Raw genomic sequence first — 25,440 nt, forward strand, 5'->3', positions numbered from 1 at the left:
TATAGGGCGAAGCCACCAACCGGCATGGTCCTGGCCGGCTTCCCCTTCGACAAAGCTCGCCTGGTGAAGATCCGCCGGAAGAAGTCCACATGCGGCTCCATCCCGAGGAAGGCCTCGGACATGGTGACAAAGCCGGCAACATGCATCACCCCAGTTGGATTGAGGTGCTGTAGTTCTAGGCCCCACTCATTGAGGAGCCCACGTAGGAACCAGTGAGTGGGGTATCCTAACCCACGTTCATGGAAGGCAAGGAAGGAGACGACCTCGCTGGCCCAAGGATGCAGGAAATCCTCCCCCACAGGAGTCCTCCAGTGCGCCACCTCCTTCGGCGGAAGCAACCCTTTCCCGACAAAGGCGGCTAGCACCGACTCGTCCACAGTTGATGGCCTCCAGCTCAACATTACGCTCTGGATTCATGAAACAGATCTATGAGTTCTCCTCTCCCTTGTCCTACCCTCTCTCACTTAGGAACCACCGCGACATGAATGCTCTTGGCGAGAAGGAAGGAGGAGAGGCGGCAGTTGGGGAATAGGCGAAGGAACGGGACGAAAGCCCTCTCCCTTCCCCTATTTAAGGAGGAAGCGCAACAATTGGGAAAAGACGAAGGATTAGGGCGAAAAACCCTCTCCCTTCCCCCATTCAATGCGGATGGGATGCAGTGGGACGCGTTCTGACGGTTGGGATGTGCCCTGCTAGACAAGACGACACCTGGTTAGACGGGACATGGCCTAGGCATGGCCCACCACTACCGCACGCCGAGCACGGGAAACAAGGCACAATCGCACACAGGTGGCCCTCCACCTTCCCAGGCAAGACTTGGAAGGGCCCAACAATGGGATCTCCGCTAAGGAGAGACTAATGGGCTTCCTGAGTCGATCGGACAGCTTAGGTGAACGCCGAGAGATAGTTAAGGAGCAAAGGGATGCCCCATGTGGGCCATGCTGACTCTATCACGAACGACAAGCGTGGATCCCATTCGGACATATCCGATAAAAACTTCTCAAGCCTGTCACTCGAGTCATCAAGGTAACTCTACCAATCCCTCTTACTTTATTTTATTTTCTGAATGCATAAACATTCATTCATCCATTCTCATACACACATCCACACATTCATCCATGCATGCATTCATTCATCCCATACATCCGAAGCATCACATATGCAGTTAAATGCATCACAACCCTCCGTGTTGCGTCACGAAGTGGAAGTTGCCTCATTCGACATGAGCAATGATCGATCGGGGTTCAAAGGCTAGGCCACGAAGGGCTCAAGGCCACCTCACGTCAAATAGAGCCAGGGGAGAAAACGTAGATGAGCCCCAGCGGCCCTCGTCCACTCTGCTCTAAAGCAGAAAGGGTCATCTCAACCTTAGCATTTGATCCTAACCTCGAGCCATGCCCACAGAATCTCCATCGAGAGGAGGCCAACGGGCCACCTGAGTCGGTCTCCGGAATGACCCGAGCATCTATCGGGACGCGGGTTAAGGAGCAGTGGAATGCCACATGAGGACTATGCTGACCCCGTCACAAACGACGGACCTAGATTCCACTCGAACGTGCCCGTTAGCGAGCACACCGAGCACATCACTCGAGCCATCGAGGCAAGCAACATTAGCTCAGCCCCTCTGGTTGCGGAAATCATGAACGGGGTAACGCATGGAACTAGACCAACCCCTATCGAGCCTAATGGGGCTCAGGGGCTTAGGCCGCCCGACATCGACTCGGAAAATCAACCGACCGCGCAGGTCGCGGGCAGGACAAACACGGGCGAACACCCCGAACGACAGTATGCGGCCCCAGGAAAGAGGACCAAGATGCTCAGCCTCCAACCGACTCACCAGTCGGACGCAGGCTCGGGGGCTACACCCGTGGGTGCGCTCGCGCGTACCCGCTGTCAAAACAAAAAAATTCCCCGCCGGCAACATGAAAACCCCCCAGATGATTCTGCCCGAATCTCCCAGGGGCTCAGGGGCAACACCCGTGGGTGTGCTCGCGCGCACCCGCCATCGAGACAAAAACCCCCTAGACGATTCTACCCGAATCACCCGGGGGCTCGGGGGCTCCTGTCGGGTTCATAAACCCGGGGTCCCTCATGGACCTGCTTCTCAGCAAAAAGCTCGGCCCAGCAGACAACGTTGCGAACGACACGCAACTCCTGGGCTGGCCCAAAAATCTATCGATAGGCCAGAAGGGCGATCCAGTCTCCGACCGGAAGGCCTGGTCAAGGAGAAACGATGTTCGCTCCTGACTCCAGCCTGCCTCTCCGACTGAAAGACCTGGTCAAGGAGAGGAACGACGCTTGCTTCTGACTCTGGCCCACCTCTACGGCCGGAAGGCCTCGCTCGCTTCCGACTCCGGCCCGCATCTCCGACCGGAAGGCCTGGCCAAGGAGAAACGACGCTCGCTTCCGACTCCGGCCTGCCTCTCCGACCGGAAGGCCTGGCCAAGGAAAGGAATGACGCTCGCTTCCGACTCTGGCCTGCCTCTCCGGCCGGAAGGCCTCGCTCGCCTCCGACTCCGACCCGCTTCTCCGACCGGAAGGCCTGACTGAGAAGAGAGGACGCTCGCCTCTGACTCCGACTTTCTTCTTCGACCGGGAGTATATTGAACCTCTGCTTATAGCTCTTCTCCGACCAGGAGGCTGGAGCCGACTGGGGAACGACCGACCGAGGACGCCCGCTAGGTGAAGACCCAGGAAACGGACAGAGCAAGTAAGGCATGGCGCTCCAGTCAAACCGCAATATCAAGGGTCATACCCTGCACACCTGCAGGACAGTACTGTCAGGCCGTATCAGGAGGATGCACCGCAACCTTCCAGACATGTCAGAACATGAACAATGTTGTGGGCGCCGACATTTATCCTACAGTATGGTAGGCGCCGACATCTGCCATACTAGAAGAAGACGATGGAACCTACCACATGCATCTGAACATCAACAGTGTTATGGGCGCCGACAAACCATCTTATACCCGACGGCGTGAGCAACAAGACTAGGTAGCACACACTCCGACTCTCTCTTGTAAAGCCATCCCCTTCATCTATAAAAGGGGATGCGCTCTCTCCAAAAAGAGGACGATCAATTCGAACAACCTACGGTTCGAACGATTCCAACAGAGCACACGCTCAAACACTTAGCGCACGCAGGAGCTCCCGTCACTCTCGACCCATCGGTCCAGAGTCCGACCGGACCTCTTGCACCCCCATCTTACTTCCTCTCGTTTGTAACCCCACAGCAAACTTCGAGCACCTGGGCTCAGGAATAAATTCACCGACCGACTCAAACTGGATGTAGGGCACGTTGCCTGAACCAGTATAAACCCTGTGTCATCGAGTGCTAGGCCATATACGATCACAACGTACGGTAAAACGATAAATATTTACTAGTTGGTCACTTTTCGTACCGACAAGAAGTCTGCTCCGCAGCTTGCTGTGACTAAGATCTCCACCTTTAGGACCTAGCGTGCTGAGCATGACCTGCTGCGAATCTCAGCAGACAGTAGCTATGTAGTCCCTCCGTTCTAAATTATAAGTAGTTTTGGCTTTTCTAGTACATAAACCATGCTTTGCACCTAGATATATGTGATGTCCAGATACATGGCAAAATGAATATACCTAGAAAAGACAAAACGACTTATAATTTAGAACCGAGGGAGTATCATAGATATACAAGGAGTTTGGGCTGGCAAAATAAAACCTCAACTCAGACTTAAAATCACACATGAGCAAAACCAGATTCTGTAATTGTTCAACTTGGAATACACAAAAGTAGGATCTGACTGCTGATATTGAACCCAAATGGTAGAAAACATAAAGCTTCAGTTCCACTGTAAATCTAAGCAATTCAGTAGTACTTTTCATATGTCAGAATAATGCATAATGTCTGTGATGCGTCAACTTGGCACAACTGGAGTGGTACAGACACCAGGATGTTCTAGAACCACTAATTTCTATACTTATTTTGAAGCAACTAGGCCCATTGGAACACACAAGATCTAATCCTTTGAGAAAACAAGGTGCGATATGCCGATATCCAATATCAACAAGTACTGACTGTTGTACCCAAGACAGCGACCTAATTTGAGCATCTATTGACTTATTGAGTGGTGGTTACACACCACTCAGAAATCATAAGTACAGACAGTTACTACGGGCAACCAAGTTCCTGTTTTACTGAGGGGTAAGTACACACTGCTCAGAAATCAAGTACATGGAGAGTTTACCATGGGACAACTAACTTCCTGTTTTACCATCTCTACATTACGAAATCAGGGCCAAGCTCGGCCACCCAATTGGGCCACGTAGCCCGCTTTTCCTCAGCCATCGGATTACGATCGAACGTGCAGAAAACAGGCACAACTACATTACGAAATCAGGGCCAAGCTCGGCCACCCAATTGGGCCACGTAGCCCGCTTTTCCTCAGCCATCGGATTACGATCGAACGTGCAGAAAACAGGCACAAAAGCTAGCGTCTCTAGAGCCTTCGTCTCGAGCTTGTGATTCGCAAGCAACTCCTCGATGCCGTCGCCGGGCCACGCCGCCTCCCTGGCTCCCTCTGACATATACTCGTCAACAGGAAAGATACTGTACGGTTGAACTTACAGCAGATTACGGTTTACTAGATCTCCAAGGAAATTAACTAAGCTAATCCTGTAATCCCTTAGGATAGGAGGAAGAACTAGCTTTGTATCGAATATGCATTGGAGATTATATCCCTTAATGATCATTGCAAAATTTGAGGGATAACTTTTAGTTCAATGAATTACTAGCAGAAGGTCATGATCAACTAACTATAAATGATTATTCAGCGGTTTGAGGGATGACCTCTGATTCCAGAAATTATTTCTAACAGATAGAAGAATATGGTCTAATTTGGTTGCCAACTTCACTGCCTTCACAATAATACAGCCTGACAACAGTCGGCAGCCCTCAGGGTCAAGGTGCAGAACTGCAGACACAAATCAGATAGGCAGAAATGCAACTACCTGTGTTGAATACTGTTAGCCAACCAACGGTTGGTAGTTATATACATGCTGAAAATATGATAAATTTATGCTTGGCGAGTTATCCTTACAATGCAAAAACACAGTAAGTCTGGAACATCTAATCCCTCTGATTTAATTTAAAATATGTCGTTTTAGGATTCCTGCCGATCATATTTTTTTAACTTTAACTATCAATCAAGACATCAAAGACTAGATAGATTGACAAACTTTTAAGATAGATGTTACTAGATTCGTCATGAGAAGCACTTTCAAAATATTTAGTTACATTGATTTGAAATATCATATTTTTAAAGAAGTTGTTGGTCAATTCACCATGTCCATGTAGACAATGTTGATGTACTAAATGACATGTATTTTGAATCAGAGATGGAGTACTGCCCAGACGACTAGAGTCCAGGAGAGTGAGGGGTATGGCTGGATATCGAGGCCGCTCGGCCCAGCTCTGTCTAGCTCGAGCGCTTGTTAGGCTAACGAGTTAGTTTGGCTCGGCTCGTTAATATTACGAGCTAGAGGGGCAGCTTAGGTCGGCTCGTTAGCGAGCTCGAGCTGGCTCGTTTAGCTCTCGAGCTATTAAAAAAATAGGACACACATGTTTATAATTTTGGTGCCACAATAATTTCAGAAGATGACGTCCACCATTATGTAACCATACACGATTAATACATATCAGGTTCATCAAAAGTATCAACCATGCAATATAGCTGATCCATCCATGATCCATGCAGTTCCAGCATACTTACTAGTTGCTTGCCACCACAGACTTAGAAAAGTCCACAAATTCAATATCAACATCATCATCTTCTCCCTGAAAAATAATCCATAAATCAACATTTAAGTACCACAACAATTATAAAATCAAAATTCATATAAAACAACTGAAAATAAGGATTACATATCAATGGAATAGGTGTACACTTCTAGGTCAGCATCATCATCTTCTGGATTCATGGTCGTGGGCTGATAGGCCTCAGCTCGTTTGAGCTCGTGAGCAGCTCGCGAGCTAGCTCGTTAAAACAGCGAGCTAGACTTTCAGCTTAGCTCGTGAAAAAGTTAAAACGAGCCGAGCCGAGACTGACACGAGTCGAGCGAGTTGACGAGCAGCGAGTATTTTGTCCAGCCCTAGGAAGGGGCGTTCTGAGTAAATAGTCTTTAGAGTTCAGAATCAGATTCCCTCTCATTCTCCTTACTCAATCCCCTTGTGTAAGAAATAAGCACTACTTATACTAAACGGTGCAAAAAAAAAAAAAAAACTGAACAAATAAACACAAAACAGAAGCTAACCAAGAATAATACTTACTATTTGTACCCTGTTCCATATAATTCTGTTTAATCACAGATACCAAGGTTTTAAGTGTTTACCCAAAAGAACAGAATATGTTACATAAAAAATAATCAGATCTGAGAATTACTTTTCAGATACAGAAGTCCCTAGTTTTGAGATTAAAAAGATCACATGTGATGTCATGTGATTTCAACCGCTGCCTTCCACACTGTTTGATACTTGGACATTAATGGGCAAAGCAAATAACTAAAGTTAAACAGAAAAACATCTAAAGAAAAAGGTTTACCAAAATGTGAACTGACCAATTTGGTAACTAAACACTCCCTCTGGACAGACAGAATGATGGCAAAATTATACCAGATGTCCTTCCAGAAATGAATGGATAAGAAAACATGTGAAAATTGATGAGAGCGAACTACAGCCACATCGTTACAGGCAGAGAAAAGTTGCTTATATAATATACTAACATTAAAACTTTTTTCTCGACAGAGCAGCAGCAATTCTAGTGAGTGTTCCAACCAAACCAAAATGTTGTACAGACATGTAGCACCTCTCGGCAAATGATTTTTTCTCACATAAGAGGAAAAGGGTGTACCCAGTGCAGAGAGCTCCCGTTCTGTGCGGGGTCTGGGGAAGGGTGTTAGTGGCAAGCCTTACCCTTGCCTGTGTAATGCGAGGAGACCGCGACTCGAACCCGGGACCTTCCGGTCACACACGGTAAGACTCTACCGCTTGCACCAGGCCCGCCCTTCTTTTCTCGGATAAGAGTGACTACCAAAAATATTCCAGGATTATGTTTCATGACAATGTTTGTGGTAGTAAAGCATACTTATTTACATAGTGGACATGCAAAACAAATTCGATGAGAGGTTATTCTAAGATTTAGTCTCTTCTAGATGTTACAATGCACCACATTCAATTATTCAATTCACAAAACCTCACTGTATCAGAGAACAAATAGCATAATATCGAATCACAAAGGCTGCATCAGATAAGATATCGCTTTACACACTTAACTCTGTCCTTGGAGTTTCATTCGTAAGGAATGTGACAAATTCCAACCAACTCCCCCTATGGAGATACAGATTTGTTCATTCATCAGTCACAATGTACCAGTATCCAAGCATGGCACACTTAGCTGACAAAATGATTGATCATAAACACTAGGCTTCTACAATACAGTTCATCGCAGACAAACCATAGCACACAACAAAGAAGAGCACATCACTATTTGGTACATCACCATTACTAGCGATACAGAAGAAGAGTAATCGACCTTGGAAAAACACTCTCAAATGGTGTAGTCCGACCATTGGCGTATGAAGGACGTGTGATCCATGGACTCCCCCGGCATGTCCTCGTCATTCTCGCCCTCGGTCTTCTTCCCACCAATCAGCCTGGCAGGGTTCCCAACCGCCGTGCTCCTTGCCGGCACATCTATCAGCACCACGGATCCGGCCCCAATCTTAGCCCCGGCACCAATTTTCACGTTCCCAAGAATCGTGGCCCCAGCTCCAATCAGCACGCCATCCCCAATCTTGGGGTGCCTGTCGCCCACCGCCTTCCCAGTCCCACCCAAGGTGACGTGGTGGAGGATGGAGACGTTGTCGCCGACGACGGCCGTCTCACCGATGACGACGCCGGTGGCGTGGTCGAGGAGGATTCCCTTCCCGACGACGGCGGCGGGGTGGATGTCGACGGCGAAGACGTCGGCGACGCGGGACTGGAGCGCGAGCGCGAGGGGGCGGCGCTGCTGCGCCCAGAGCACGTGCGCGACGCGGTGGGCCTGGATGGCGAGGAAGCCCTTGTAGTTGAGGAGGCAGTGGGAGAAGCCGACGCAGGCGGGGTCGCGGGAGCGGGCGGCGAGGAGGTCGGCGACGACGGCAGCGCGGAGGGACGGGTGCGCGGTGAGCGTGGCGAGGAAGAGGTCGTAGAGGAGCGTGGAGAGGAGTGTGGAGGAGCAGAGCTTGTTGGCGAGGTGGAAGGAGAGGGAGCGGGGCAGGGACGGGTGGGACAGCACGGTGGCGTAGAGGAAGGAGGCGAGCGCCGGCTCCGCGTCCGCGTCGCGGTGGGCCTCCGCCTTGATCTGGGTCCACACCCAGGTCTCGTCGTCCTCCGACTCCGGCGGCGGGTACGCCGGCACCACCTCCGCGGGGAGCGGCGGTGGCGAGTGGGCCGCCAGGTGGTGGTTGGAGTGGTTCGCGGCGCCGCCGCCTGCGGCCTCGTGCGCGTGCGGCTGGCCGGCCGGCATCGCGTGGCGCGCGGAGGGATTGGGTGGCGGGACCGTGACGGATGGGCGGAGCGAGGCGAGGAACGCGGACCACTTGCGAGCTGTGGCCGGTGGTCCGTTGTCGATTGGCGATTGCGGAGGCGGACCGGCGCTGGGGATATTAGCCGAGCACGGGACAGGTCACAGGTGGGCGCGTGCGCTGCTAGTGGCCTCTAGTTCTAGGCTCTAGCCTACTACTGCTACCTCGTGGTGAGATCGATGGGCTTCGTTCGGATTGGGCCGTAGCCTCGCAAAGTCAGAAGACCCTTTTTTTCCTTTCTTCAAAAGAAGGGAAGGAAGACCCGTGTTGCATCAGCACGTAGCCATGACTAACTACATTGTCAACCATGAGTACCGCAGCACAGATATAATGAAATCTTCTACAGTACTTTGTAAATTTTCTGCAGTGCCTATGAATCTGGACTAGATGAGGGGAACATACATTTGTTGGTAATAATATTGTTGTCCAGCTCGTAGCTTTTGAATGTAAGCCTCAGTTTTGTTTAGCTTCAATTGTGTTGCTCCTATGTATGGTCATACATTTATTACATAGCTGGATTTATTTTTTTGGAAAAGTAAAGTCAAAGTTGGTTTTGCAAATCATAAGCTCATATAATCCCCCGATTTGATGAACACGGCAAAAGTTACTTTACGTGTAAAGATTTTTTTTTTTTAGAAAGGCCAAGTGATGACGCCGACAAGGCCACAACACATCCTCTCTTATCCCTAAAACCGCATGCCCAGCGTCAAACATCTTGCATTCGTTAAACAAAACTCTAGTAGCTAAAGTGAAACTTTGCAATGATGGCAACTTATGAAGATGGCACTAAACTTTACTCGCACAAACAAAAAACAAAAGGCAAAGAAAATTGTCTTGCGCTAGAAAAAAAACTCAGCCGGCTCTATGAAATTGCTTGGAATTGAACAGAAACAATTCCTTTGTAAGACCAACATGCACATTAATTAAAAATGTATATTTATTTATTATTGTTTTGTTTATTTGAAAAAAAATATTTTACTTGTATGTGCACTAAAGTCAGAAGACCCTTTCTTACTTTCTTCATTTTCAAACAGGGAAGACAAGACCATGTTACATCAACATGTAGCCAGGACTACAATGTCAACTTATGAGTACTATAGAGATAATGTAGTCTTCTATCTTTGTTATTTTTGTGCAGCAGCTAACTAGCTATGAATTCTGGGCTAACTAGCTATGGATTCTGGACGAGGCAGTGACGGCGGTGACCATGGGGCTTCAATGATGATGCGACGATGGTGGCTATAGGAATAGAATAAGCAGGCATGCTAACACATGTTACTGTTCATTTAAACTTATCAGACTGGCTTATTAGCCATGGTATAGTGGTTTTAGAAAGTTTTATAGGACATTCTCAACAATAGAGTCAACTTGCTAGATCATATGAATTTTAAAAAGATAAAAATAGAGTAACCTAGCATGTTATTTAGGATAGAAACACACGTGCACATAAATATCATAAAAAAGTACATGAAGCTAACTTATTGTTCATTCTCTTTCTTAATAAAATAATTTATAAGCTAACTTTTTTAATATTATTGGAGCTATATTTACAGGAGAAGTTGATAAAAGGCTGTGCCTATGAATCTGGACTAGATGAGGGGAACATACATTTGTTGGTAATAATATTGTTGTCCAACTCGTAGTTTTTGAATGTAAGCCTCAGTTTTGTTTAGCTTCCATTGTGTTACTCCTGTATATGGTCATACATTTGTTACATAGCTGGATTTATTTTTTTGGAAAAGTAAAGTCAAAGTTGGTTTTCTTTTACATGCAAATCATAAGCTCATATAATCCCCCGTTTTGATGAACGCGACAAAAGTTACTTTACGTGTAAAGATATTTTTTTTTTGAAAAAAAAGGCCAAGTGATGACAGCCCACAAGGCCACATCACATATCCTCTCTTATCCCTAAAACCGCATGCCCAGCGGCAAACAGCTTGCATTCGTTAAACAAAACTCTAGTAGCTAAAGTGAAACTTTGCAACGATGGCAACTTATGAAGATGGCACTAAACTTTACTCGCACAAACAAAAAACAAAAGGCAAAGAAAATTGTCTTGCGCTAGAAAAAAAACTCAGTCGGCTCTATGAAATTGCTTGGGATTGAACAGAAACAATTCCTTTGCAAGACCAACATGCACATTAATTAAAAATTTATTTTTATTTATTTTTGTTTTGTTTATTTGAAAAAAATTTACTTGTATGTGCACTAAAGTCAGAAGACCCTTTCTTCCTTTCTTCATTTTCAAACGGGGAAGACAAGACCATGTTACATCAACATGTAGCCAGGACTTCAATGTCAACTTATGAGTACTATAGAGATAATGTAGTCTTCTATCTTTGTGATTTTTGTGCAGCAGCTAACTAGCTATGAATTCTGGACGAGGCAGTGACGGCGGTGGCCATGGGGCTTCGATGATGATGCGACGATGGTGGCTATAGGAATAGAATAAGCAGGCATGCTAACACATGTTACTGTTCACTTAAACTTATCAGGCCAGTTTATTAGCCATGGTACAATGTTTTAGAAAGTTTTATAAGACATTCTCAACAATAGAGTCAACTTGCTAGATCATATGAATTTTAAAAAGATAAAAATAGAGTAACCTAGCATGTTATTTAGGATAGAAACACACGTGCACATAAATATCATAAAAAAGTACATGAAGCTAACTTATTGTTCATTCTCTTTCTTAATAAAATAATTTATAAGCTAACTTTTTTAATATTATTGGAGCTATTTTTACACGAGAAGTTGATAAAAGGCTGTGCCTATGAATCTGGACTAGATGAGGGGAACATACATTTGTTGGTAATAATATTGTTGTCCAACTCGTAGTTTTTGAATGTAATCCTCAGTTTTGTTTAGCTTCCATTGCGTTGCTCCTGTATATGGTCATACATTTGTTACATATCTGGATTTATTTTTTTGGAAAAGTAAAGTCAAAGTTGGTTTTCTTTTACATGCAAATCATAAGCTCATATAATCCCCCGATTTGATGAACGCGACAAAAGTTACTTTACGTGTAAAGATATTTTTTTTGAAAAAAGGCCAAGTGATGACGCCCACAAGGCCACAACACATATCCTCTCTTATCCCTAAAACCGCATGCCCAGCGGCAAACAGCTTGCATTCGTTAAACAAAACTCTATAGCTAAAGTGAAACTTTGCAATGATGGCATCTTATGAAGATGGCACTAAACTTTACTCGCACAAACAAAAAACAAAAGGCAAAGAAAATTGTCTTGCGCTAGAAAAAAAACTCAGCCGGCTCTATGAAATTGCTTGGGATTGAACAGAAACAATTCCTTTGCAAGACCAACATGCACATTAATTAAAAATTTATTTTTATTTATTATTGTTTTGTTTATTTGAAAAAAAATATTTTACTTGTATGTGCACTAAAGTCAGAAGACCATTTCTTCCTTTCTTCATTTTCAAACAGGGAAGACAAGACCATGTTACATCAACATGTAGCCAGGACTACAATGTCAACTTATGAGTACTATAGAGATACTGCAGTCTTCTATCTTTGTGATTTTTGTGCAGCAGCTAACTAGCTATGAATTCTGGGCTAACTAGCTATGAATTCTGGACGAGGCAGTGACGGCGGTGGCCATGGGGCTTCGATGATGATGCGATGATGGTGGCTATAGGAATAGAATAAGCAGGCATGCTAACACATGCTACTGTTCACTTAAACTTATCAGACCGGCTTATTAGCCATGGTACAGTGGTTTTAGAAAGTTTTATATGACATTCTCAACAATAGAGTCAACTTGCTAGATCATATGAATTTTAAAAAAGATAAAAATAGAGTAACCTAACATGTTATTTAGGATAGAAACACACGCGCACATAAATATCATAAAAAAGTACATGAAGCTAACTTATTGTTCATTCTATTTCTTAATAAAATAATTTATAAGTTAACTTTTTTAATATTATTGGAGCTATGTTTACACGAGAAGTTGATAAAAGGCTATCTTAAAAGGTTATGAAAAATTAACTATATATGAATGCGCTATTGCAGCCAATTCGCAACTACAGTACGGCGTCCGCTTGACCGCTTCTGTCTGTAGCCAGGAGAGGATACCCGCTGCCGTCATGGCCCCACGCCTCCCAATTAGCGGGCCCCTGGCGGCTAGAAGCCGATTAGCCCCGCCTCTGTTTGGCTCTCCTTCCTCCGCCTTCCGCGCGCAGCGCACGGGCCCCACCCCCCACCGCACGGCCACGCGGCCCAGCCCACGCTTCCGTCTCACTCCACTCCGCCGCTTTTTCCAACCGCCGCCCACGGGAACCCCGACGCTGCCGCCTCGAGCTCACTCCACCACTCCCTCTCACCCTCCCCCATCCTCCTCGGCTTCCCATGTCGTGCTCGGCGGCGGCGGGCGCCGAGGCCGCCGCTCTCCTGTTCCGCAGCCCCGCTCCGTCCACGATCGCCGGGCGACACCGCCTCGCCGTGTCCCGCCGGACTCCGCGCCGAAACCTCAGGTGAGTTGCTTATATGCGCGAGTGTTTCCGTAGGAGCTTCGTGTGGAAGGCGCTCCTCATGTGTTCGGGGTATTGCTTGTGATATTGGAGCGTTGGCGTGGGCTTGCTGATCCCCGGGTCGTGGATGGAATCGTATTTCTGTTCTACGTTATCTGCACACTTTGCAGTGGCTGCAAACTACGGGAGTCGTCAATCGTGCTTGCTTTTTTTTATGTATAAGAAATGGCCGTTTCCAGTGTCTATAAACACTATTGTCATGTCTGATCGCACTGTTCTATCCATTTGTAAACTGTAAACATTAGTGCCAAAATAATTGTTGTTCTGAAAACATGATTGAATCGTCTTCGCTCCAATTTGACACTGCGGAGGCTCATGTTTGATCGCACTGTCCTACCTATCTCTAAACATTGCTGTATGTTATATACACATTTAGTTGCTAGATTTGAAAAGTATGTATTGTGTATGTAGAAATAATCAAACTTCCATTTTCTGGCGTTAGGACTGGCGTGCAACCTCATCAGAGGAGTACACCGAGTGCTAACCATCGTAACAGGGTTAGCATTCAGAGAGATAGAGCAGCAGCTTCTATTGATGAAGAACAGCAACAGGTACTGCAGCAAATTCTTTAGTAATTGTGTCTTCCATAAGATGTTTTCTAATCTATAGTGCTTGACACAATTGCAGTGTAAGATGTTTTTTCCATGTTTCATATGTTTTTATTCTTATTAGACTCTTACACTGCAACTTATCAAATTTGAAATTAACTTCATTATGAAATATCAATACTCTTCCACTTGTCCTTATTTATTTATTCACTGTTGTTTCTTTTAAGCGTTTCTGTTTGATCTCTTTGCAGCAGAAGTCTGTAGATGAAAATGAACTACTAAACATTCAACTGGAAGATTTGGTAGGAATGATACAAAATACCCAGAAGAGTAGGAGTTCCTTCCTCTGTTTATTCTTATAGTGTTTTATGATTACAAATATGTAGACATGTGCATATGATGAACTCTAATTTTAAACTTTATTTGGTTAGATATATTGCTTCTGAATCAAGCTCGTCTTCAAGCATTGGGACATGCTGACAAAATTCTTAAAGAGAAGGAAGCTTTGCAACAGAAGATAAACATTTTAGAGATGAAACTATCAGAAACAGGTACACAATCTGTGCTTTCTAGTGAAGCGAAGTCTGATGCAGAGGGTCTGGAGTTTGATGTCGTAAAGGAAGAGAATGTGCTACTGAAGGATGACATGAATTTTCTAAAAGCAAAGCTTATTGAGATAACTGAGACAGAGGAGAGTCTATTCAAATTGGAGAAAGAGCGTGCTCTTTTAGATGGTTCCCTTAGGGAGCTCGAGTGTACATTCATTTCTGCCCAATCTGATATGTTGAAACTTGGTCGTCAGCAACAAGATGCCTGGTGGGAGAAGGTAGAAAATTTGGAAGACTTGCTTGATTCCACAGCAAACCAAGTGGAGCATGCTGCTCTGACGCTAGATGGTTATCGTGATTTCCAGGATAAGGTTGAGAAACTAAAAGCATCATTGGGAGCAACAAACGTATCAAAGTTCTGTCTTTATTTAGTTGATATTTTGCAGCAAAGGGTAAAATCAGTAGAAGAGCGCTTTCAAGCATGTAATCATGAAATGCATTCACAAATTGAACTTTATGAACACTCAATAGTGGAGTTTCAAGATACTCTCAGCAAACTAATAAACGAAAGTGAGAAAAAGTCAATGGAGCATTATGCAGAAGGCATGCCATCGGAGTTCTGGAGTAGGATCTCTCTTCTGATTGATGGGTGGTCGCTTGAGAAGAAAATCTCCATCAATGATGCAAGTATGTTGAGAGAAATGGCTTGGAAAAGGGATAATCGCCTTCGGGAAGCTTATTTATCATCCAGAGGAATGGAAGAGAGGGAACTGATAGATAATTTCCTAAAGATGGCACTACCAGGAACAAGGTGCCACTTTCTGCTTTGCCAATAAGAAGAAAAAACTTGTTTATACAACAACTTTGCTTCAGAAAATATCGGTCTGTTGTGTTTGGTATGATTGAATATTATTATTCAATGCAGTTCTGGTTTGCACATTGTCCACATAGCAGCTGAGATGGCTCCTGTTGCAAAGGTGATCCTTGTTATTAATTCAGTTTTCATCAAGTGTATATGTTTCCATTATCTCATTTCTTGATAATTTTCTTTGTAATATGTTGCATAAGAACTAGGTGCAAACAGAAAAGACACTTTCCTAGGTAATGCTGTCTTGTTTTTTTCCACCACGGCCGAAACCGAATTTCATTACCTTCTAGCAACGAAATTACCGAAGTTTGATATGATGTAGAGCATACAGTACTAAGAACTAAAAGCCAACCTCCCTGGACACCCAGGGTCCAGCCGGAGAGGCCCCCAAAACCACTTAAATGTCAAGCGACCAAACCTAACCAAACCTTAAGCAAACTACCAAAGTTAACCCACACACCGCTAAACGATCGTTCCTTGATACGAGCCCAGCTCGGCTGTCTCAGCACACAGGCTGGAAACCAAAGGAACCCTCCTATAAAGATTGCTACATGTTGGTTGATTTTCTGATCGCCATATTGCTTTCTCCCTCCGCCTTATGCGCTTGCTGATGGAAGTGTAGGGCTGCCATATTTTTCTAGGTAATGCTGTCTTGTTGAAGTGTTGATCGTAAAGCATCATTCTTCCAGTCCCCTATTTGAACTGGAGTAAGTTCTAATAGGGGCACCTATGTATCACCGGTACAGGTATGGCAATACACGACTATGAAAAAGCAGCACTTTGGTAATATAGAGAAAGTATCCAAGTATCAAAGTATCGCATACGCATGGCTGGGTTAGTGAAGTATCGTTGATACATAGGGGAGCACACCAAATAAGTATTAACATGTGTTTTCCAACTCGTTCATAAATAGTGTAAAGGTGCTTCCCCTCAAGTATTTTCCAGTCTGAGAATCTTAAGGGCTGATTGGAGAGAACAATAAATCTGATACAGGTCCCTTTGCGGCTGAAGTTTAGAAGCAGGTGCCTGTGTGGGAGCATCTCTCTTTTCCCTCGCATATCCAGGCGGCAAATTTCATCTCGATCACGGATTGGTGAGAAACGGCAACTAAAGCGGTGCCAAAAGAGAAGAAGTGTGACTTCAATGGCGTAGTCATTTACGTCATGTAGAATTTGTGGAAAGAAAGAAACTGGTGTATTTTTCAGAATGAAGGATTCTCCTCACTATCTGTGGCGACTAGCGCTAAGGAAGACATAGAGCAATGGCGCCGTGCTTTTGGGAACTTATAATGGGGGCGGTTTAGTCCTTTGGCGATTGGCGTTTGCAGTCTGTGATAGTTCTGGTGTGCGTGGTATTTCTCTTTGCCCTTCGAGGATTAACTTTATGTTTTTTCTCTCTCTACTATAATGCAAGGCAGAGTTGCAGCCATTTTTCTTCTAAAAAAAATCTGATACAGTTCAAAGTGTGCTGCTGTTAAGAAGCCGTCGTCCACAAAGTAATAAACTTGATGTTGATTCAGTGCTAAATTGCTCGAAGCTGTAAAAACAACTTATAAGTTGAGTTGTATTGATCTCCATCTACTGGAGTATATATTTATATTATATTGTTTCCTTAGATTTAATTACCAATACGACGATTTACTAACTATTTTAGACTGCTATTGGTGTCTATGCTGATTAATTTTCAACCCTGTTGGTCATCTTATAGCTTTTTGGTGTGTATGACTATGTAGGTTGGTGGTCTGGCAGATGTGATCTCTGGTCTTGGGAAGGCACTTCAAAAAAAAGGGCACCTAGTAGAGATTATTCTTCCCAAATATGATTGCATGCAGCATAACCAAATCAATAATCTTAAGGTATGTATTTTTTGTTAACTCTTATTATACTTTTATTTTTATCTTTCGCTTGGTTAAGATTGCTGTTTGGTGATTGTACAGGTTCTAGATGTTGTGGTGAAGTCTTACTTCGAAGGAAATATGTTTGCGAACAAGATATGGACTGGGACTGTTGAAGGTTCCAGTCAACACTCAGTTCAACCATCATATAAAATTTGATCCACAGTTGCCTAACTAAATTTGCATATGCAGGTCTTCCTGTCTACTTTATTGAGCCGCAACATCCAGGTAAGTTCTTCTGGAGGGCGCAATACTACGGAGAGCATGATGACTTCAAGCGTTTTTCCTACTTTAGCCGAGTTGCACTGGAATTGCTGTACCAATCCGGGAAGAAAGTTGACATAATTCACTGTCATGACTGGCAGACTGCATTTGTTGTAAGATTTAAATGATCATGTTCACCAACTGAAAATAGATCTTGTTTTTATTAATAGTTGCAAAGTTTTAGGCATTAAATTATGTTTTTTTTTCTTACATTGTAAACTCCAGGCACCTCTTTATTGGGATGTTTATGCAAATCTGGGCTTCAACTCAGCTAGAATTTGTTTTACCTGTCACAATTTTGAATATCAAGGAGTTGCTCCAGCTCAAGATTTAGCATATTGTGGCCTTGATGTTGATCACCTGGATAGACCAGACAGAATGCGGGATAATTCACATGGCAGAATAAATGTTGTTAAGGTATTTACCTATGGAAAATGTGTAACAGGAGAGTTGGAACTAGAGTTCAGCCTTATGGTATCACTAATGCTTTTATGCACTTATTGTGTTCAGGGTGCAATTGTGTATTCCAACATTGTCACAACTGTATCACCAACATATGCTCAAGAGGTGCGCTCAGAGGTAATATTCTGACCTTTAGGTTCAGTGTGTCTTCCATTGGATGCAACATTGCAACTAATGTATTAATTTCTGGCCTTTTCTCTTTTCTGTTGTCTAATAGAAACGTGTAAAAAGATTTTAAAAAACAAAACAGACAAACTGCAATAAATAAACTCTAAAAAGATTTTAAAAACTAAAGAGACAAAATACAATAAATATTCCCCAAAAGATCTAGGATTTATCCATGTAATTTATGCACATGTGCAACATTCCACTGTTTTCTTCTTGATATTTCTTCATGGGCTATTTTTTTTTTCTCGAACATTCATGGGCTAAAATTATTGTAGATCATTTCACGGAAGTTGCTAGGGATTCAAGTTTTGCTTACCTGAAACTCATTTTTATTGAACTAATGTGGACTTAAAAGCAAAGGGAATGAGATAGAAATGAACTGACCCAAAACTACCTATCGGTGTCTCCATTTTGCATCCTAAGGAGTTAGACAAAGAGGTTGAATGCTTGAAACTTTCCTAATTCAGGTACACTATCTTACATGGGCCTGAAATGGTTCTGGTGTTTTGATTCCACATTATAATTTTTTTTTGAACCATGTAATCTGTCTTAAGCTTTGTCATTATTGTGAATCTCATTGAGTCTTACCCCTTTGGGAAGTAAAGTGCCTCCGCGTTTTGTCTCTGACGAAGTTACTCTGTTGTTCAGGGTGGGCGTGGGCTCCAAGATACACTCAAAGTGCACTCCAAGAAATTTGTTGGAATACTTAATGGCATCGACACAGATACTTGGAATCCATCTACAGATAGGTTTCTCAAGGTTCAATACAGTGCTAATGATCTATATGGAAAGTCAGCAAACAAAGCTGCTCTCAGGAAGCAGTTGAAGCTGTCTTCCACACATGCTTCTCAGCCACTAGTATGTTTTCTATCCTCACAACTTTGTACTTGATTTGAGCCTCTTCCTCTCTCCAAGATTTACTAGAGAACTGAAGTTTCCTCAAGCAGGTTGGTTGCATTACGAGGCTAGTTCCTCAAAAGGGTGTACATCTTATCAGGCATGCAATATATAAAACAGCTGATTTGGGTGGACAATTTGTTCTGTTGGGTTCAAGTCCAGTACAGCATATCCAGGTGTGTTTTCTTGCTGGAGTATTCATGCAGTGCATTTGGCCAATCTGGAATCTTGAAATCTAGGAAAACAGCCTTCAGCTCTTCATGAATAGCTAATTAATCATGAAAGCAGCATGGCCTGATTGTTTGAAATACCGTATTTCTCTGCTCCCTCGGTCGAACAGCTGTTTGTTTATGGTCGTAACACTTGATGTATTTGTTGTTCATTTGTTCCACAGAGAGAGTTTGAGGGTATTGCGGACCAATTTCAGAACAACAACAATGTCAGGCTGCTTTTGAAGTATGATGATGCTCTGTCACATATGATTTTTGCAGCATCAGACATGTTCATTGTTCCTTCTATGTTTGAACCATGTGGCCTCACTCAGGTATGCTTTCTTCATATTTGGTCTAATAATTTAGCAATTAGCATCGTGCATAATGCGTATTAGTATGTACAGGAAATTGCTGTTGATTTCAGTATGATACGTAGGTCGTTTTAGTTAGGTTTGGTCAAAGTTAGAGAAGTTTGACTTATGGTAAAACTAAAGTGACATATTTTGGAACATAGGAAGTTCCATTTACTGACAAACATCCTTTACCATCTTTGTCCTATGTATATCAATATATCATATTGTAATTACGCAACTCATGCCTTGATGATTGTGCTAGTCTTCTGATGTGCAATTATAACTTGTTTTTCATCCTCAGATGATAGCTATGCGATATGGTTCTGTGCCAATTGTTCGGAGAACTGGTGGTTTGAATGACAGGTAAATCCTAAACCAGCCATTCACCAAAAGGTTATTGTTACCTTTAAACATGTATTGATAATACCATGCTGATGTGATTTTGTGATTCAAGTGTATTTGATTTTGACGATGAAACGATACCCATGGAGCTGCGAAATGGCTTCACCTTTTTGAAGGCCGATGAGCAGGTGGTTGCCATATCTGTGTACATCCTAACATGAAGTTTTGGAAATTAAGATATTCTGGTGGCTGCAGTACAGCTGATGTGTGATGTTCACTTTGATAGGGTTTTGATAGTGCCCTGGAAAGAGCTTTCAACTACTACCATAGAAAACCTGAAGTTTGGAAACAGTTGGCGCAGAAAGACATGAAGATAGATTTCAGCTGGGATACTTCAGCTTCCCAATACGAAGAAATCTATCAGAGAGCAGCGGCTCGAGCCAGGGCAGCAGCGTAAATAGCAGAAACAGTTCCCTACTGCCTCTGTGAAGTCTCCTAGATGCTGTGCTTAACCGTATGGTAAAGAAATATGGTTGTATCAGCACTGAATTAAGCATCTGCTGAAGAAGCATGCTGCATCCCTACTTCGGTGTACTGAGGGCGACGTGGCGCTACGTGCAGTTCCCAACGAAGCAAAGAGATAGAAGAAATACAGAACTGATATTTTCTGAAGGACGTTTGGTGCTGCAGCTACCGTCGGTGCAGAAGCACATATGAGATCAGGATGCCAGGGTGAGCAAATGCCCAGTTATACACGTGATTGTTCAGCTCTATCAAGCTGTGAATTGAGAGATTTATATAGTTTATTCACGTGACGTTCTTATAAACTAGTGTGAGTTATACTCTGACCAGTGCAAAGTCTCTGTTGTCTCAACTCTCAACAACGTTAGTTCTATCGTTTAAGACGAGAGAAGGTGGTATATATTATAGAATATACTAAAGACATTTTCTATATATTGTATATGATTCTTTCGTTCGGATAGAAGAGCATCAACAATGCACTGATTAATTCATCATCTTAGCGTGAATGATAAGTAGAACTTTAACCGGTAGATTAAAAGCGGAATTACAACAATCACATACACAATTGAGTAATTGACAGTTTGACACAACAATTTGTGTGGAGAACTCGATGCGAGTAAAAACGCTAGCACCCACCGTTGGATTCGTATTGAGAAGTGTGCCTTTAAGGGCATGTGCTATGTGCTTCCAGAGTCCCAACACATTCACTATTGGATTCGCATTGAGAAGTGTACACATAAATCTCAATGCAGACTCTCATCGAAAATGAAGAAAACGGGTATAGATACTATATTTTTATGAAATTTCTACTGTTTGAAATGTCATCTTAGGCTAGTCTGAGTAGAATTTTCATTCGGTTCCATGTCACTTTAGGCTAGTCTCCGTAGGAGGTAGAAGTTTCATTCAGGTTTTATACGCGTTTAACAGATTGTGTGTTTTTAAAAAGATAAAATAATAAAGTTTGATGGGATAAAAATAAAACTCTGTTGGCTCGGTTTCTAACTCTAGATGAGTTATGAAATTTATGAAACACTAAAATAAAACTACTTCCCTCCGTTTGTGTTTACTTGTCAGCAACTTTTTACTGTAGCAAATTTGACCATCTGTTTTTTCTTCTAAAAAAAATCTTAGATACTTAAATGTATATAACACTAATGAAGTATGTTCAATAAAGAATCATATATGTGAAAACTTGATGTATCTAAAAATCTTTTGCAGAAAAAAACGTATGGTCAAAATTGCTACAGTAAAAATTCGGTGACAAGTAAATGAAAACGGAGGTAGTATATATTATGAATAGTAGTTTCATTTCTATTGTATTGTAATCTAATACGGTGGATGACATTTTTGGAAATAATAAAAAATCCACTGATAATGATTTTAAAGAATACACGTGATCGTCCTCTGCTTGCGTCCGCCATATGACACCGCGGACTTGAGCCGTGTCGGCCTCCCATTACCCACACTGGAGTCGTGTCCCCCGGTCCCTGCCATGCGCCGCGCCGCGCCGTTCGCTTTCCTGCCGTCCTACGTCGTCAACTCGGTGGGCGAAACCCCCGACCACAGCGCCTATGGTTTAGAAACCATTTTTCACACTACCTGTTGTTGCTGTACCAACAGTGCAAGACACTATAATAACATCATCTGTTGTTAGTTATTCTGTGGCAACAATAAATGAGCACGAGGAACCTATCCTTCAGGATCCCCAAGAACCCGTTGTCACATGTGAGGAAGAGCAACAATAGCATCATATAGAACAAACGTTATCTAACGAGGCCCCTAGAAGGTCTCAAAGAGTCAGGAGATCAGCCATTTCTGATGATTATGAAATTTATGAAAGTGAGGAATTTCAAATAGAGGGTGATTCCACCTTATTTGAAGAAGCTATGAGAAACGCTCACTCATCCAAGTTTTGAAGCCATGGAAGATAAAATAAAATCAATGAAAACCAACGAAGTTTGGAAATTAGAAACAATTCTTAAAGGAGCCAAGACAATAGGCTGTAAATGGGTCTACAAAATTAAACATGACTCCAAAAGGAATATAGAAAGGTTTAAAGCGCGACTTGTGGCGAAAGGTTTTACGCAAAGAGAAGGCATAGATTACAATGAGATATTTTCTCCAGTCTCATGTAAGGATTCTTTTAGAATCATAATGGCGCTTGTAGCACATTATGACTTAGAATTACATCAGATGGATGTAAAGACGGCGTTTCTAAACAGGGATTTGGAGGAAAACGTTTACATGGCACAACCGAAGGTTTTGCTGTGGAAGAAAAAGAAGTATGGGATGCCGCCTAAAGAAATCCATTTACGGATTAAAGCAAGCTTCAAGACAGTGGTATTTGAAGTTTGATAGTACAATAAGAAAGTTTAGGTTTCAAGAAAATATAGAGGACAATTGCGTTTATGCAAAGTTCAAGAATGGGAAATACATTTTCCTAGTCTTGTATGTGGATGACATCTTGCTCGCTAGCAGTGATGTTAATCTACTACTAGAAACAAAGAAGTTCTTATCCTCAAAGTATTATACGAAAGATCTCGGTGAAGCTTCGTTCGTTCTAGGAATAGAGATTCACCGAGATAGAGAAAATGGGGTTTTAGGATTATCACAAAAGGTATACTTAGAAAAAGTTCTAAAGAAATACAGTATGCAAAATTGTAAGTCATCACCTGCTCCCATAGTCAAGGACGACAGATATGGAGAATTTCAATGTCTCAGAAACCAATACGAGATCGATCAAATGAAAGCGGTTCCATATAGTTTAGCTATCGAAAGTTTACAGTATGCTCAAGTGTGTACTCGTCCTGACTTAGCATTTGTTACCGGGTTGCTTGTCAGATATTAGAGTAATCCAGAAATAGAACACTGGAAATTAGTAAAGAAAGTTTTGCATTACCTGCAAGGTACGAAGGGTCTCATGCTAACGTACAGAAGACCTGATTCCCTGCATATAGAGGGGTATACAGATTTTGTTTATGCAGGAGATGAAAGAAAGTCCATGTCAGGATACATATTCACTCTCGCAGAAGGAGCTATATCGTGGAAAAACTCAAAGCAAACCATCACTACATCGTCCACAATGTATGCTGAGTTTGTAGCATGTTATGAGGCCATAGGGCAGGTGAATTGGCTAAAGAAATTCATGCCCGGGTTGAAAGTGGTAGACGACGTACATAAGCCACTTAAGTTATACTACGATAATAATCCAGCAGTATGTTATGCTCACAATAATAAGTCAAGTGGTGCTGCCAAACACATTGACATAAAGTATTATGTTGTGAAAGATAAAGTCTGGGATTATATAATTAGTCTTGAGCATATAAGAACAGAAAAGATGCTCGCAGATCCGCTTACAAAAAGCTTACCACCCAGTGTGTTCAGAGAACATGTAGCCGGCATGGGTTTAAAGGAAAGCCTATGATTCTTGGACAATAAGGGTCTAGTTAAGAATCTGTTTTAAAACAGAGAGGTGCATTGTAGCTGTTTAATCTAATGGCAAGAGACTATGATGATGAGACAGACTCTATGCATTGATTTGTGATGGAATGGGAACAAGAGAAAGTAAGTAAGTAAAGTTTAAGTTATAAGTGAGATAAGGGAGAGACGGCCAATTGGACCCTTGGATCCGCGCCCTGAACGGGGACGTCAAACCCTAGTATGGTTGGTGGACCCCCGTCGTACAGCGCCATAAATAGGAGGTGGGGGTCAGAGCGCCAAGCACGAGGTTCGCCTGAGCCGCCTAGCACCCCACCTATAGTCCTAACCCTTAACCGATCACAGAGGAGGCGCTGCCAGCGACGGGAAGCACCGTCACCGGCCAATGCCGCCACTGCACCGCCGTCCTTCGACACAGCACCGCCACCGGGACTTCACCAAGCAACGTGATGGCGAGCCCGTCTTCCTCTAAGACGGCCGATGGTTTGCAACCCCTTCACCCCCTCTCCTCCTCACTCTATTTATTAATCCAGTACTAGTAAATGCTTAGAACTCACGGTTTATTCTAAATACAAATAGACATGCTAGATTTATGCCTAGAGATCCTGCTTTAACTCTATCACTGCCATCCCAGGGGAGTCCCGACCGAGCAGCTTCTCCAAACAATTCCGCTTCTACTAGTGGCATCATGTGCAAGGCAATGGCGGTGGTACTGCCTCCTTCAAATAGACAGCGACGCTCATCTACACCAAGGACCTTGGCGGCGGCGAAGCTATTAGCCAGCTGGGTTACTTGGCGTTCTGTGATGGTCTGGTGCTCGTTCGCACCGACACCAAGCTCTACCTCTTCAACCCGGCCACCAGGGACTCCCTCACGCTGCCGGACAGTAAGCGCAACAATTTGCGCGAGAAGCCTGCAATTCTGCAGGCCTAGGCCTGGATCCACGCAGTGGTAAGTACAAGGTGGTTCGAGCCTTCTATCGGTCTGTTGATATCATCGCGAATGCCTACTGGATGGGGATGGAGGTGTTCACCGTTGGCGGTGGCCGTCGTGCTTGGAGGAAGACAGCACATGATCCGCCATACCCCATCTATAGACGGCAGACTAGCCTTAGTGTCAAAGGGTTGATGTTCTGGCGCATCGACAAAGTTCGCCACGGACATCATCGGACTGCGCCGCGTGGTCTCCTCCACCTCAACCTGGCGTGAAATTTTTGTATTTGGGTCCCTTTTGAAAATATTTTTTTACAAAAAGACCTACGTCAAAACGTTTGCTGAAAATAGATCATTTTTAGGCGTCTTAGGACATGACGCCGAGGTATGAGGGTCGGCGTCGACTGGCACGACGCCGAGGTCTTGCCACGTCACGGATGACCCCGGTCGACGGCGACACGGTGGCGTATGGGGCCCACTACGTCGGCGTCGTGTCAGCCAACACCACAGGCCTAAATTCGACGCTATGGGGAGTCACGCCGAGCTATTGCCACCATCCGGCGCGCGGCCCAGCGGCCCAACAACGCTTCGTGGCCCAATAACTCGGCGTGCGATCAGATAACGCCGAGACGCTAACCTCGGCGTGGCCTGACTCAACGCCGAGGTTCGATCAGAACCCCACCCCACGCATCACGATTCATGAGATCAGAGAAGCATGCATGCAGCTCGATCGGTTTTATTCCACTAGTGATGGAGACATGGTATGTTCGTCTGCGGGTGCCGGGAGACAATTCAGAGCGGCAGAGACCGGAGGTAGTGCATGCCCGCTGCCTAGCCTGTTGTGGG

General features: G+C 43.8%; 2 protein-coding genes across 4 annotated transcripts; one reads left to right on the top strand and one right to left on the bottom strand.

The window, feature by feature from the left end:
* Positions 1–7,289: 7,289 nt before the first annotated feature.
* On the bottom strand, positions 7,290–8,696 carry LOC136514177 (probable serine acetyltransferase 5). The gene has a single exon (XM_066508174.1). It carries the CDS (start codon positions 8,535–8,537, stop codon positions 7,578–7,580), a length of 960 nt encoding a protein of 319 aa, XP_066364271.1. The 5' UTR covers positions 8,538–8,696; the 3' UTR covers positions 7,290–7,577.
* Positions 8,697–12,752: 4,056 nt separating this feature from the next.
* On the top strand, positions 12,753–20,548 carry LOC136514176 (probable starch synthase 4, chloroplastic/amyloplastic). Of its 3 annotated transcripts, none has more exons than XM_066508172.1 (16): positions 12,757–13,089; positions 13,589–13,697; positions 13,946–14,024; positions 14,126–15,053; positions 15,168–15,219; positions 16,843–16,965; positions 17,047–17,122; positions 17,197–17,381; positions 17,494–17,685; positions 17,779–17,847; positions 18,547–18,756; positions 18,846–18,971; positions 19,190–19,339; positions 19,662–19,723; positions 19,815–19,890; positions 19,989–20,548. In XM_066508172.1, exons 1-16 carry the CDS (start codon positions 12,965–12,967, stop codon positions 20,157–20,159), a joined length of 2,733 nt encoding a protein of 910 aa, XP_066364269.1. In that variant the 5' UTR covers positions 12,757–12,964; the 3' UTR covers positions 20,160–20,548. The 3 variants fall into 3 exon arrangements, 2 of the variants coding, with proteins under 2 accessions (XP_066364269.1, XP_066364270.1); XM_066508173.1 differs by having other exon boundaries at positions 13,949–14,024; XR_010773556.1 differs by lacking the exons at positions 19,662–19,723; positions 19,815–19,890; positions 19,989–20,548 and having other exon boundaries at positions 12,753–13,089; positions 18,833–18,971; positions 19,190–19,327.
* The last annotated feature ends 4,892 nt before the right edge of the window (positions 20,549–25,440 follow it).

This window comes from Miscanthus floridulus, chromosome 16 (genome assembly GCF_019320115.1).
Source record: "Miscanthus floridulus cultivar M001 chromosome 16, ASM1932011v1, whole genome shotgun sequence".
Lineage (NCBI taxonomy): Eukaryota > Viridiplantae > Streptophyta > Magnoliopsida > Poales > Poaceae > Miscanthus > Miscanthus floridulus.